This window comes from Callorhinus ursinus, unplaced genomic scaffold (assembly GCF_003265705.2).
Source record: "Callorhinus ursinus isolate GAN/ISIS: 27379988/994484 unplaced genomic scaffold, GSC_fseal_2.0 scaffold5, whole genome shotgun sequence".
Lineage (NCBI taxonomy): Eukaryota > Metazoa > Chordata > Mammalia > Carnivora > Otariidae > Callorhinus > Callorhinus ursinus.
Window position 1 is genome coordinate 19,449,199 of NW_027397067.1, and position 15,234 is coordinate 19,464,432.

The window sequence follows — 15,234 nt, forward strand, 5'->3', positions numbered from 1 at the left end:
CCGCTTAGCCACTGGAGCGACGTCCCTCAGGAGAGCCGACCTCTAAAAGTTCCGATTTTGTGCTCCGCGGCTCTGTCACTTGCCAGAAGCGGCAGACGGAGGCCCCCTCCCCCGCCGTCTATCCTTCCGAATATCGCCTCGGATTCACTTCTCCACACGTCCTGCCTTCCAGTAAGTGGTCGCTTCTGTGTTCAGGGAGTTGTTGCTACTCTCTTTTTTGATCTCCTGTTGAGTTTGTAGGTGTTCAGAATGGTTTGATCCCTATACAGCTGAATTCCTGAGACCAGAGGAAATTCAGGTCTCCTACTCCTCCGCCATCTCGGTCCGCCCCTCTAAGTAAATAGATCCTTTTTTAAAAATTTAAGTTCTTTTAGCCAACATATAGTACATATTAGTCTCAGATGTAGTGTTCAACAATTTATGAGTTACATATAACTCCCAAATAAAAAATATCTTTTTTTTAAAAAAAAGAAAAGGAATAAATAGAAAAATTCACCAATGAGTAACCAGCTTCATCATGTATCCATTGCCACAAAACAGACTGTCCGAAAACTTAGTGGTTTAAAACAACAGTGATTGATTATTTCCCTTGACTTTGTGGATCGATCGAGTGTTGGTTCCTGTGAAGGCACTGATGTGGTGAATTTGTTCTGGGAACACCTGGGCTCTGCAACTCCCCTCCTCGTGTTCTCTCGCTCCCAAGCTCCTCCACATGGCCTCCTTTTCCAGTCTAGTGGATTGTCTTTCCTGCACGGTATCTGCATTTGAAGAGGGGATAAAACCATCAACTCTATTTATATCATGCTTACTAATATCCCTTTGGGAAAATCAGATCCCATGACCAAGCTTTGGGTCAGTGTGGGAAGGAGCTACACAGAGGTGTGGGTACCGGAGCATGTGGTTCATTAGGGGTCACAACAGGTTACCAAGGTGTATTTGAATGATCAAATGTTAACTAGCATTTGGATAGCAATATAATAATGAAACACAATTGTGAAGTTAATACAAGAGAAAAATGGATAATGTAAATTATATCACACTTCAGTAGTACAATTCAGTTTATCATCTGACCTAGGAAAGGTATAAACTTTAAGTAATGCAGACCTGAAAGCAATTACTTGGTGGCCGCTTCTTCTTTCTCATTTATTTAGATAAGGCTGCAACTGCTTATTTTAATTAAAATATAGGATGATTTATGATATGGAAGGATTAAAAAATAGTTACATCACTTGGGAACCCAATGAAATGAAAGATGTTCTTCCAATTTTCTTATTGGTTTATTTCAAAAAAGCATTAACTATATTAAATATATGTGTCAGGAGAGCATTTAAGTGGTTTATAGAGTGATAGATGATTGATTCTTCAGAAAACTGTCCATCTGGCATTTAAGATATACTTGAGGCATTTAAGTATGACACTTGAGAAATACAGCCTATTTAAAAACATCTTTGGAAGATAAAATTTCAAGCCTAAAAAAAATCAATTTGCCAAATAATATAATTGCCATTGACTTTTTACTAGTTTCTGATGTTGATTTTCTTTCTCTTTCAAATTTTATTATCTTTAAATAAACTAGAAGAATAAATAAGATTGTCAACTCTCCCAAAGCAGGTTTGTGAAATGGATATGCCTTTTTAGAACCACTAATACCTCTGAGGTTTATTTCCCCCTCCTAATTCCAGCAAGATTCCATACAATGGGTTTATAATAGCATTGAAAGCGCTCAAGAAGACCTTCAAAAGTCTAACTCCAAACCTCCTGGAGAGGAAGTAGGGGATGCTTTTGACTGCAAAGTAGAAGGTGGGTTCCTTCTTTTTCTCCTCATTTGCTTATAGTAGTATTCTTTTTCAGTGTGCCTGTGTCTAGTCCCTATTATTGAAAATCTTGTATATTCAAGCCACTTTCTTAAATCATTATCACCAAATAGATGTTATGTAAATACATAAGTAATAATAGCTAGCCACTAACACGTCATAGCTACTATACTTTGTTAGGCACTTTAGGTGTTTTACATGGGTTATCTCATAAAGTCATCAAAAAAGGAAATCTCTCAACAGTGTTACTTACTGTCATCATCCTTATTTTATGGAAGAAGAAATTGAAGCTTATTAGCTTAAGGGATTTCCCACACCAGTAAATTGTAGAATGCAGGTTCAAACCCAAGTAACAATGTGCTTCCTTGTTTTGAGTTTAAACGTTGTATAGACCTTCCTAATCCCGTGTGGTTCACAGACCAGCAGCTACAATATCACCTGGAAGGATGCAGAATCTCAGCCCTACCCCAGACCTACTGAAACAGAATCTCCACTTTAACAAGATCTGATCTGTATGTGCACTAAAATTTGAAGCCTGAGTTTAGAAAGAAAGTCTGTAGTCCCTTTGAAAATACTTTCTTGATTCAAGTAACTTTTACTGTATTCTAACATTAGTTATAATGAAAGAGACAAACTAGTAGTGTAGAAATGAGAGAAAGACCGAGATCTATTGATAAGGACTCAGACCATTTCTGTTTTCTCAGTGAAGTAACCAGCAGATTGCTGGATTCAGTGGCTTCTTCACCAAAGGTAAAGGGATGGAAGCAATTAAAGTTATGTTTGCATTTGACAAATACCTTGAATTATTGTTTCAACACTTTTTCACAGAAGTCCTTGAACCCTCTCTTACCTTTTTTCTGTTATCTTTCCATTTACATTATTAGTGGATAACTCTGGACATTTTTATTGTATAATCAGGTTCTTCCAGCCCGCCCAGTTACATAATCCCCTATACACACTTATCATAAGAGGGGGGAGCACTCAGCAAAAGCTCTGTTCCCCCCACTCCTGGAAGGCCCCTGGGTAAGAGCCACTAAGATCATGGACGATATTAGAAATATTTCAACCACATTGGAGCACCAAGGTTGTTATGACATACCGACTTTCTTAATTATTTAAACTAGGACAAATCTCAGGACCTTATCGTGAGGCCTTTATTCCTCATTTAGAGTTAGCTTTTTTTTGCTCATCATCATTAGTGCCACAGTGAAAGGGTTGATGAGATGCTCTGATAATTTATTTCTAGCTATTCTGGGACTCAGTTACTTTAAGATAAACCATTACTCTGCTTTTGCCTATTTTATATTTACTATTTCTGCCATTCTAGGACTTAATTGTTTTTAGTTAACTAATATTCTATTTTTGCTAATTTAATATTTGCTGTTAGGTTTCTCAGGAGCTTTCCTGCTTGAGATCTTAGTTGTTTTTATGCCAGCTGACTAATTGTAGGCCAAAAACCGATAGGAAGACAGTCTAGATGAAAATGTTATTGTAGCAAACAATGACAAATTTTCTCAATGAGCTATCTGCAGAAGATGTTTGGGAAAATTCATGTATCCTGTCTGCTGGAAAAAAATGATTATTGCACCTCCTTTCTGCTTCTTCAGAATGGTTTTATATGTTTTTTTCTGCTTTGAACAAATTTCATTCGATGTTTGAGGCAGTTTTAGGAGCCCTGACTTTAAGTCATGCATGCTTCTAATAAAAAATGTAAAATTGTATGTATAATGTTTATAATGGTATAAATAGGCATACATATGGTCCATAGACCAAAATGGATGTGCAAAGACTAGTCATGTTAGAGTGGTGAGATTTGGATCACTCCAACATGTTTTTTTTTTGTTTTTTTTTTAAGTGTTCTTGTTTTTAAAAATGTTACCGAGACTGTCGGATTTAGCCATCCTTTCAAGAAATCTTTAAAAATTATTCGGAGAGACTCAAATTCTTTGAAGAGACTAACGAACCCTTCCTGAATTTGTTGAATTAAAATTGTCTCTGTTCCAGAGGTGATTGACAAGTTTAACACCATGGCCATTATTGACGGGAAGAAGGAGCACGTGAGTCTAACCGTGGATAACGTGCACCTGGAATACGGTGTCGTGTATGAGTATGACAGCACAGCTGGAATGAAGTGCAACGTGGTGGAGAAGATGATCGAGCCCAAAGGCTTCTTCAGCCTCACTGCCAAGGTATGCGTGATCCTGGCAAAACAAGGGACTTTGTTCTAATTAAAGTCACTGACACCCTCCCCCACCTCTGCTTTAAAAAATGTAAATAGCTGTCAGCTCATTCAACGTTCTTTTCTTTTTTCTCCCCCCATTACTCGGTATGCATACAACCTTTCTTTTTATTGATCTCTTTTGGAGCACAGTGTGAAGTTAGACGGGACTCTTGCCCAGGCAAATGTTAGTTGATTTGGCAAAGGCTTCTCTGCATTTAGTTAAGTTTGCTACATCTGTTGATTCAGTGTCATGAATACCTTTCAGATGGTTTTTGTGACAGGTGGTGCTTTTTTAAATGTAGATAATCCTCTGAAAAGTATTTGAAGCCATGAAATGTATTATAAGAAACTTCAAATTCTGCAAGTCTCATGTTTATTTCATAAAATTTCACAAAGCTTAGAGATCCATTTATGAATAGACCCTCAGACATTTATGTAATTTGTAGTTGGGAAGGATATCATCCTTAGTCTTTAGATTAAACCAAGATAGAGAGGGAGGAAGGGAGTTTTCATCAAATGGATAAAATGTAGTTAAGTGAGAGGTGACTCTTGCTTTTTATGATCCTTCCAGTAGGTAAATCAGTAAAACTCCTGTTGGACCCTCCCCAGGTCTGAGCTCTAGTTATTTCTCATGCTTTTCTCTCACCTGGTGAGGATTCAGGTATTACAAGTAAGAAATATGACATAGCTTCAGTACTTTTATTTTTTCATGTTAACCCTTGTTTTATATATGAGTGGTTGAGATAGATTATGCACTATTTCAAAAATTATTTTATGTTTTTGTTTTATATTCTGAAAGCCAACCTCAAAAAAAATTCCATTATTCTACGTATCTTTTGATATAGAATCTGTATTTTCAAAACGCAACCCCTTATTATTACTAAGGCAATCCATGTAAGAGTTTGGAACCAGTTTATTAGCATTTTATCTCCTTTTCTAGCTATTTCAAATTTGCAAAGTTACATGGATTATTTTATATATATGAACTGTATAAATCCTGCAAATATTTCCATTCTACACATGAAGAAAAGAAAATCAAAGAAATTAAGAAATTTAACCAAGATCACACAACTAATGATAAAGTGAGCTCTACTATCTAGAGTAGTGATTAAACAAAAAGCTCACACTTTATATTCTGTAAGTCAGGGAAGTAGAGGTGGTGAGGGAGCTCAAATAAACAGCATCTATACATTGTATCCCTCATCCAGTAGTATAAAAATGTCATGTAAGGGTGTTACCAATCCTTGCAATCTTTGAACAATCAGCAATATGACACATAATTAATTAAACTCATTGGAAATTCTCAGTGATCAATAGTGTGTATACACATAAACGCACACATGTGCTGTCTTACAATTGATTCAAATAGCCAAAAGGATTTATTAATTGAATACATCATATGGATACTTTTATCTGATGTTTTATCAGATGGAGCTCAGACACTGCAACTATCATTGATTTTACTTTAGCAAGAGAATTTCTTATTTATTCATTTCATCAACAAACATTTGTTACATGCATTCTCTGTACTGGCCTCTCAGTAGAAAGTAAGGATGCCATTCTGTTGGCTTTCCTTAGTTTTTGTTGTTCTACTACCAAATTGGGGGAAAAAAATGTTCTGAGTAACTCTGACTAAAATATAGGCAATGTGTTACCACATCAGAGCATACTGATTTATCCAGCAAGGAGTCTTTGAAGTCCACTCACTTCCCTCAGGCAACCTTTTATAGTTGGCAGAAGGCAAGACATGAGAGGCCAAACACACAAGCCCATCACTTCACTCCAAGGGTTTTACCGAACATAGAAATCCCAAGCAGCTCAGGGAAGTGTGCTGGGTAGAGTCACCCTGTGTTCTAGAATTGTGAAAATTTTACTTGGCTAATTTTGAAGGTTTTCTTTTCTTGTTCTCTGTGTGTGTGTGTTTCTACAGATTCTTGAAGCCTTGGCTAAAAGTGATGATCATTTTGTACAAAACTGCACCAGCCTTAACTCTTTAAATGAAGTGATTCCTACTGACCTTCAAAGTAAATTCAGTGCCATTTGCAGTGAAAAAATTGAGCGCATATGTCAGAGAATATCCAGTTATAAAAAGGTAAAAGTTTTATGTATATATTTCCCATGTAATTATTATTTAAATTATTTAAATGTCCAATTTAATTCAATTCTTGATATTTTCACTACTTATTTATATACCAGTTTATTGAAATAATAACATTTATATAACATTTTAGAGTTTTTTTAAATGCCTTTACAGCCATTAACCTTATTTGATCTTTATAAACCTGAAAGCTAGTTCATTATTCCACATTTTCCACATATAATAACTGAGGCCCAAAGAATTAAATTACTAGCAAAAGATAGAGTTGGGTTGTAAATCCAGGCCACCTAATTATGAGTCAATAGTTCTTTTCCTTTTCTCTCAACAGAGGGAATAGAACTCTCAATCAGAAAGTACGTGGAACACAGTCTGTCTGAAATTGATTGATTAGTACATTTATGGGACATATTTATTGAGCACATTTTATATGCCAAACACTGTTCTTGGTGCTAAGAATATGGCAGCAAAGGAGAAAAGATCTTTCCTCTCAGGGTACTTATTTGAGTGGGGGAAGCAGCAAAGAAGTAAATAAATCTTTACAGAGGCCCCAAAGCAAAAAAAAAAAAAAAGCCAGGGTGGCGGTGGGGGGTGGGGGGTGTGGCTAGTCATAAGGTTGGAGGCTTAGGCAAGGACCAGTGTTAAGAGCTGTGGAAGCTTTTTACCTTTTGGAACATGGGAAGGAGTTTGGATTTTCTTCTCACATCAATGAGAAGCAATTGGAAGCTTTTAAACCAGGGGGATGACTTCATCTGATTTAGGTTTTTAAAAGAAAAAGAAAATCCATTCCTCTGTAGGAATGGATTGCAAGGGGCAAGAATGGAGACATAGAGATGAGGAAGAAATTGTTGCAATAGTCCCAGTGAGTGATGATGATAGCTTGGCCTATGGTGAAGAGGAGGGAGACAGAGAAAATTAAATGGATTTGAGGATATTATTTAGAAGTAGAATTAATAGAAATTGATCTCCAATAAATATCCTATAGTAAGTTTTTTTTTTTCTATTTATATCAACAGGAGACTAGCTAATTAAATTATTTCCCTCAAAATGAGGTTGGTTGTTTACAACTTGGTACAGCCATTCTAGGAAACATTATTTATCTCAGTTTTTATGAATGTGAATTAAGTGTGTATGTTTTATGCTCCTGATATATTATGTAAAAATAAGCCCGCATATGTCCAGATATGGCTATAGGAGAATAGGGAAATGCAAGAATGAATACTTCAACATTGATTACCTCAGGTAGAATACAGACAAGGGGAAGAAGGATCACCATGTTTTTCTTTAAGACTTCCTAAAATGTTTAGCTTGTGAAGTTGAATATGTATTGCTGTTTTAATTTTTTATAAGTCCATTCACATGAAGAAAAATGATACTCAAGATCACTGCTTAATTGTCACATCTGTTAATCCTCCCTCCATTATTGCTGAGGTCAGGTCACCTATTTGAGTTTGGGAAAGATGCCATGTGTATGCCTTGTTGAAGCTGAAGGACAGAAGATTCTCTTTTTTACTTCTCCCTTCTGTGTAAGATAGGACAGTGCTTTGAAGTAAAATTTAAAAGGTCTAAACAAATGCAAATTAGTATTCCCCTTTGAGCAAATTTTGAAAAGAGAATCATTCTACTTCAGAAATGAATTTGTATGAAGTGTGATAGGGGTTTGGGCAGATTCTAGTTGTCAAACTTGTCAGTGTGTGGGGGTCATTTCTCTTTCTCTTTCCATTCATGCAAACAGCAAAAGCAGTAGAAATAGCTTAAAGAAATATACATGAACAAAAGTAAACTATATAAGTAAAAACAAAACATTAGGATGTGGGTATATTAGGTAGGGTATTGATTCAGCTGCTTGTAAGAAGGACCAAGATAACACAGGCTTAGAATTGAAAGCTTATTTTCACTCACATGAAAGTTCAACTGGACTGGAGTCCATTGGGGTGGGGCTTGATAATATTCTAGGGATCCTTCTCAATTTTTACTGTCTCCCCTAAGACATTGTCCTTTCCACAAGGTCAAAGTTGGCTCATCAGCACCATGTCTAAGTTATAGTCCCTCAGAAGAGAAAAGAGGAAGGAGAGAGTAGAGTCTCCTGTTGAGGGCATGACCCGGAAATTGTACGCAGCACTCCTGTTCATATCCAATTAGTCATTTAGTGAAAGCAGGCTGAGAAATGTTGTCTCAAACTGGGCATCCATGTGCCCCACTAAAACTCAGAGAATTTTATTAATAAAAGGAAGAAAGAGAGAATGGGTATTAGTGGAAAATTAACAGGTACATTTATAGGTAAAGTTATATTATAGTGATGGTACAGACAAGCAGGGGAAAAGGGTCATATGGTCAGCAAGTCCTCTACGACTCTAGTTAGTTGCTAAAGTGGAATATTATATTTGACCTTCAGCATCCTGATAACCAAAATAAAAAAAGAAACATCGTCTTTTACATATTTATCAGCATCCCTGTGATTTATACATGTTTCTTAAGAGAAGCAAAGCTTTTCTTAGACTTGAGTTCCAAAAGAAATCTCTCACACTGAATTTCAAAGAGGCGGCACCAGGAAACGTCAGGGCAGTGCCCGTAAACATGTCCCTGAAAAAGAAATAGCAATTTGTTTTATGTGACAGACATTTTTAATACATTCTTCAATGAAAGCCAGTGGTATGGGTCAAAAACTCAACTTCACAGAAACAAATTTGTTGCAGGATGGGGCAGGAAGAATAGGGAAATATTTACTAAATGTGTACCTATTATGTTGTCCATAATTACTTGAGGATGGCTGCCCTCGCACACTTACGATCTGCGTCGTAAGAAAGGTCAAAATACGTGAAGTAACTAATAATAATACTGACTACTTAACCTGCTAGACGGTACCACCATGACAAGTTGACTGTGTTGGCACCACATACCCTGCTCAAGATGATGGCGCTCCCTGGAGTTATGTTGCACACAACAGTTTACAGCAGTCTCCAACAGGGTCAGGCATTGCAGAGATATTTTACAGTTTTCATATGCTGTATAATTTTATCAACACAGTGACATGAGACATCATCTATTTCATTGTTGAAGTGATGGAAACTCAGAGTGGTCAAGTAACTTGCCCAAAGGCACGCAGCTGGGCACAGCTGTGGAATTTGGACCTTCTTCCCTTTTATTGTAAATCTGGTCTTCGTGTGCTTACCTGCATTTGACAGTATGCTATACAGCATATGTTTTGTTCAAATTCCACAGCTAAATTCCACTACATAGCTAAACAGTATGGGTCTGACCACGAGGGCAATAGCATTTCAGTAAAGGAGAAATCATTGTGGATGGAATAGTCAGCAATTGCTAGCTGCTGCAAGTTGGAAAAATTTGTCAGAGAGAAGTAGAGATGGCATGCAAGTACAGAGAGAACTCATAAGTGAAGAAAGAGAGATCTCATAAGTGAAGGCAAAGACGTAGAAATGAGACTGATTTTATTGATGAAGAATTGGCATATTGCCTAGCCTAGAAAGGAGGGTTCGAGTTGGATACCATTAAAAAGAAAACTGACAAAATCTGATTTTTCTAGTGATATTTTAGAGTGACATAATAATCCGATTTGTTTGTGAAAAGTGCAAATCAGTGATGACTTGGTCTCATGTAGAAGCATTGGGCATGGAGAGAAAAGAATCAATTCAAGTGGTGCATAGGAGGTAGAATACATCCAGCTCTATGATGGATTGGTTATAGTGGATGAAGGTGTTATACCTTGGTTTTTAACAAAAATACAGTTTGTGATAAACTGGAGAGTGTGTGTTGGGGGTAGGATTAGGATTAGAAGCAGATGGGATAGGGTTTTCCCCAAATGTTGGGGATTCTCAAAAACATCATTTTGGCAAGTAAATATCTTCCATATTCTTGGAAGTAACTAAGAGCCTAGAAAGCTTTTAAAGCAGAGATGGACAGGCTAATGGGCAGTGATTTTTAGATGATAAAAATAATATCACTGAATGTGGAAAGCTCTTGTATGTACATTATTGTTTGAGCCTTGAAACAGCCCTATGTACTGAATACTCCTACCATCTGCTTCTTTTGCAGGGAGATTAAGAATTTGCTTAAGGTCACTTAGCTGGCAAATAGCAGACTAGGTATCAGTTTATGGAATGCTGTCTCACTTACTTTTATGTTTAATTTTAGAAATAAAGAGAATCATAGTCAACTAGGACTTAAGCACTTTGAAAGGTACCCTTTTCAGCATCCCTTATTGACCATACACATATTTAGAATAACTGACTATCTTTCTCACTAGATAGAGAAACGAGGTTAGCAGGAAAGTATTTCAGGGATATTTCTTATTTGAACAAAATTCAGATAGCTAAGACAATAATAACCTTACTAGGTTAGGTGAGGTTAGCTCCATTTGGGGATCAAATGCATGTCCACAGAAACTATAGCATTTGTGAATATACATTCTTAATTTCCGCAAATTTACTTTTAAACTATTATTAGTAACATATTTTTTCTTCCAGATGAAGGCTTCAAATACCCCTCTTTTTATAAAATAAAATGTATCCATAGAAACTAAAATCTCAAAGAGGCTGGCTTTCCTTTATTTTGACTCTAAAAGTTTTAGGTTTTAAAAATAGAAACAAGTTGATTTCTGCAGTTTCTATAGCCAGGCTGCTGCAATCATCATTGATTTTCTGGCCAGCTGTACAGGCCACAGATGTCTTTTAGCACATGTATGAGAGAAGTTCAGACCTTATACTGGAGACCTGAATGAATCCTAAGCAGGCATTTGATCTTCTCTGGGCAGGATGTGTGGGTGATCCAGACGTTCAATTATGCACTGTTTGGAGAAACATTCTTACCCTGAATTGTCCTTAGAACCCTTTTTAATTCTAGATTCAGTCTCTGTTGGAGAATAATTCCATAATTGGGCTCATTTTGTGTATTAGGGGGTACTTCCTCCATATAAATATTTAATGAGCTTTCAAGAGATAGTTCCTATTTACACAAAAATAGTTCATGTAAGAATCCACAGTCTTACTTGAAACATTCCGAGTACCTTTAGTTATTAATGCCACATAATCCTCAAATTAATCTGTGGATCAGGAAAATTGGGGATAAGATTTTTCTCCATGTCCTCCTTCCCTCAATACAGAATTTTTATAACTCCATGCCAGTGGGGTTTTACACTTAAATGAAATGGGAGACTATCTGCAATATATTCGCTTACCTTTGTATTAGTTTTCATTTTTAGTCAGGTGACTATAACTGGATATAAATGTGTTGTCATGGTTAATAATTTATGAATTAACTACCAGTAGAAGCTGCAGTAGAAACCTGCAGCTCCCTTTCTGAGAACCACTTATTCATGTCAATCTACAAATATGCTTTAATATCACCTAGATTAAAAAATATTTTCCTTGACCCCCCCCCCATATTTTTCTCTGCCTATTGTTTCATTTCTTGAACTGTGTACTGAGGAGAGCTCCCTATGCTTGCTGTCTACACCTGCTGTCTCACTCCCTTTTCATTCTTAACACACTCAAAATGAGCTCAAGCCCCCTCCACATAACTGGAATGGATCTTTTTAAGGTCAGACGACCTATATGTTGCCAAAACTCATTCACTGTCGTCAACCTCTTCCTTGTTTTAGTGGCATCTATGCAGTCGACCTTGTACCTCTAGCAGTTTTCTACCTATGCCGGGTCTTGTCTTTTTCCTGGGTGGCTCAGTCACAGTGAGTGTCCCATCCTTTTTTCTTCTTTTTTCTCTGACCTCTTCATGCGACAGAGCTCAGCATGTGCTCCCTCCCCCTTTCTCCCTCTACTCTCCGTCTCCTGGTGATCACATTCAATCTCCTGGCCCCTCTGACCTCGCCATTTGGGTGTAATAGATCTCTCAGACTTCATGTGTCCAAAATAAACTCCTGATCCCTGCCTTCCTTCCAGAGTTTGTCCTAGCTGCTGTCTTCTCTATCTCAGAATGAGACCCATCTTCCGCCTTGCTCAGTCTAGAAACCTTGCGTGCATTCTTTACTCCTGGCTCTCACATAGCATTCTCTGGGCTCCACCTTCACCACGTGCAGCCTTTCCTCACTGCTTCGATTACTGACAGCCTAAGATGAGCCAACGTCTTCTCTTCCACAAGTGGTCTTCTTGCTTCCGCCCTTGCCCACCGGCAGCCTATTCTGAGGGGCTGTGGCTCTCAATCAAAGTAAGAGCTAAATCCTTCCAGAGGCCTCTGAGCTCCTAGATAATCTGTGCCTTCCCTCTACCCATGATCTCCCTACTCCTGTTTCCTCTCCCTTCCCTCTCTGTGTCTGCTCCAGTCACAGTGGTCTTCTTGATGTTCATGGAAACGTACCATCCTTGGGGCGTTCGCACTGGATGTTCACTCTGCTGGGAAGGCTTCTGTTCCTGTGCCCACATTCCCAACTCTCCCTTCCTTCAAGATTTTGCTCAAATGCCAGTTTCGCAGTGAGGATTGCAATTGGCAATGCATTCTTCACCTCACCTCTGAAACTCCCAGCCCTCTTGCCCTGTTCCATTTTATTTTCCACTGCACTTACCATCTTCTAGCATGATAGAATTGACTTATGTTTATTGTTTGCCTCTCCCCTCACTAGAATGTAACCTCCCAGAAGGCAGAAATCTGTGTCATTCACTGATGTTTCCTAACATGCCTAGAACAGTGCCTGGTTTAGAAAGCTCTCGATGTGTAATTGTTGGATGGATGAATAAAGGTGGAGTAAGTTTGGGCCACACTACCCAAAATAGGTTTAAAGTGCTGTGCGTCCCAGCTTACCTTCCCCCCACCCTGTACATTTCTTTATCACAAAATTGCAATTTTCCTTTATGGAAAAGAGCTTTTCTTTGGTCTTTCTTTGTGAGTTTCTCCAGAGGAGATGAATGAACTCCATGTTCTCTTTGATGTTTCTAAGAAAGATTCCAGGTTCATGTTGGCAGGGCCATGTACTACTACTGGGTGGCCTGACCAGAGTGTCTTCTCATGTATGTACTACAGCCAATACAACAGCTTCACCTGCCTCATTTTAGTTTTGTGTTACAGAAAGATGGCACAATTATATATTAGGACATGATATCTAGGAGTACATTTTTTAAAAAAGATTTTATTTATTTATTTATTTGAGAGAGAGAGAGAGAGCACAAGCAGGGCAGGGGCAGAGGGAGAAGCGGACTCCCCACTGAGCAGGGAGACCAACTTGGTGCTTGATTCCCAGAACCCGGGATTCACGACCTGAGCAGAAGGCAGACACTTAACCAACTGAGCTACGCAGGCACCCCTAGGAGTACATTTTTGATCTTCAAAGCATATTCAGCACAGGGGCGCCTGGGTGGCTCAGTCATTAGGTGTCTGCCTTCAGCTCAGGTCATGATCCCAGGGTTCTGGGATCGAGTCCCACATCGGGCTCCCTGCTCCGCGGGAAGCCTCCTTCTCCCTCTCCCACTCCCCCTGCTTGTGTTCCTGCTCTCGCTGTGTCTCTCTCTCTCAAATAAATAAATAAAATCTTTAAAAAAAAGTATTCAGCACATTTCCAGGACCCATGACTGTGGGGTCCCTCCTTCACCTCCACCTTTCCTAGGGACAGCCTAGGATGGAAGACAGCACTGCTTTCATAAGCCTCTTTCTTCTGCAAGAGAGACCTTTAGCAAAGAAATTTCCTCTCTGACACTCTTTGAAAGAGTTCAAGCACATTTAAGTATGGTTACACACCCCTTCAGAATGTATGGGGAGAGGAAACATACTATGTTCGCAGGCATTTGTATCAAGGTACATGTTGGAAAGCTATAAGAAACTGGTCATGCCGGAAAGCGAATCTTCTCCCTTTTCAACCTGATCTCTGGTAACACTTCATCCCATCACTCTGTCACTTCCTTCTTAGCACCTACCAAATTACTAATTATCTGGCTATTATATTTATTATGTAATTGTTATATATGCACATAGTTATTCATATGTTTATATACATGCACTACATATACTTGTAATAATATAATTGTTATATATAAGAATATTTTATTGTTTTTACCTGTGTCCTCTACCAGACCATGAACTCTATGAGGGGCAAGGGCTGTATCTCCAACATTGAGTGCAGAGTCTGGAATAGATGGTTCTCTTTATATGTTTGAATAAATAGGTAAAAAGTTAAAATGGGTGGCTCAGCTATTAAGCATCTACCTCAGCTCAGGTCATGATCTCAGGGACCTGGGATGGAGCCCCAGGTTGGGCTCCCTGCTCCGCAGGGAGTCTGCTTCTCTCTCTCTCCCTATGCTCCTCCCTGCGCTCATGCTTTCTCTTGCACTCTCTCTCAAATAAATAAATAAAAATCTTAAAAAAAAAAATAAAATGAAAGAAGGCAAAAGAAGTATACCTGCCTATTATGGTCAATGCTGTGCCACAGTAAAATTAATTTATGTGCCTTTATGTGTGCCATGGGGCCTTATCTGAGGTTTTTGTCCTGCAACTACAATGGAAAAGATCATCTGACTGCAAGTTTGTATCAGGCCTTAAATTCTAGGTCTTTCCCAGATAAGTCTTAAGGTCACAGTTTCTTTATTAGTAAAGTGAGGGCATAGACCGGGAATTCTCTAAATTACTTCCACTCTTTTAGTGTTTAGCATATTTTTATTATATATTATTATAAAACTTGTTAGTAATTTTGTTGACAATTTCCTGCATTTCAGCCCACTCTCATTTTGATTCCTACTGTGTGCTTGTACTTTGCTGATCTGCGTAGCTTCAGACATGTGATTTGAAGGCCCAGTTTCATATACAGATAAAATATTTCATATTCTAATGGTGAGCTTATATTTATAACGTGATTTTTTATATCACATCTTTATTTTTTACTTTAATGTAGAAAAGTTACACAGTAACCAGTGTTAGTCTTAATTTTTAATCTTTCAGTGTCCAAATTACTACTCTACTAGTAGAATAAATAAATAGGATCTGCTTATAGTTTTCAAGCAAGGAGAGAGCACAGAGATCATTTCATCCATATTCCTTATTTTACTAAGAATGGTAAAAAGACAGTGACTTGCCTGGCATCACATCAGTTATAACTAAACTAAATGTAACTAAAACACACATAGCTGGTGGCTCTCAGTCCTTTGCTTCTG

The 15,234-nt window shown here is 38.0% G+C and overlaps 1 protein-coding gene across 3 annotated transcripts in view; it reads left to right on the forward strand.

Annotated features, from left to right (window-relative positions):
* PREX2 (phosphatidylinositol-3,4,5-trisphosphate dependent Rac exchange factor 2) overlaps positions 1-15,234 on the forward strand; it is a 294,349-nt gene that overhangs the window by 158,777 nt on the left and 120,338 nt on the right. For all 3 annotated transcript variants that reach the window (XM_025871440.2, XM_073892858.1, XM_073892859.1), the window contains 3 exons: positions 1,683-1,800; positions 3,819-4,003; positions 5,966-6,127. In XM_025871440.2, coding sequence (XP_025727225.1) covers positions 1,683-1,800; positions 3,819-4,003; positions 5,966-6,127 — 465 coding nt within the window. The remainder of the gene's footprint in view (positions 1-1,682; positions 1,801-3,818; positions 4,004-5,965; positions 6,128-15,234) is intronic.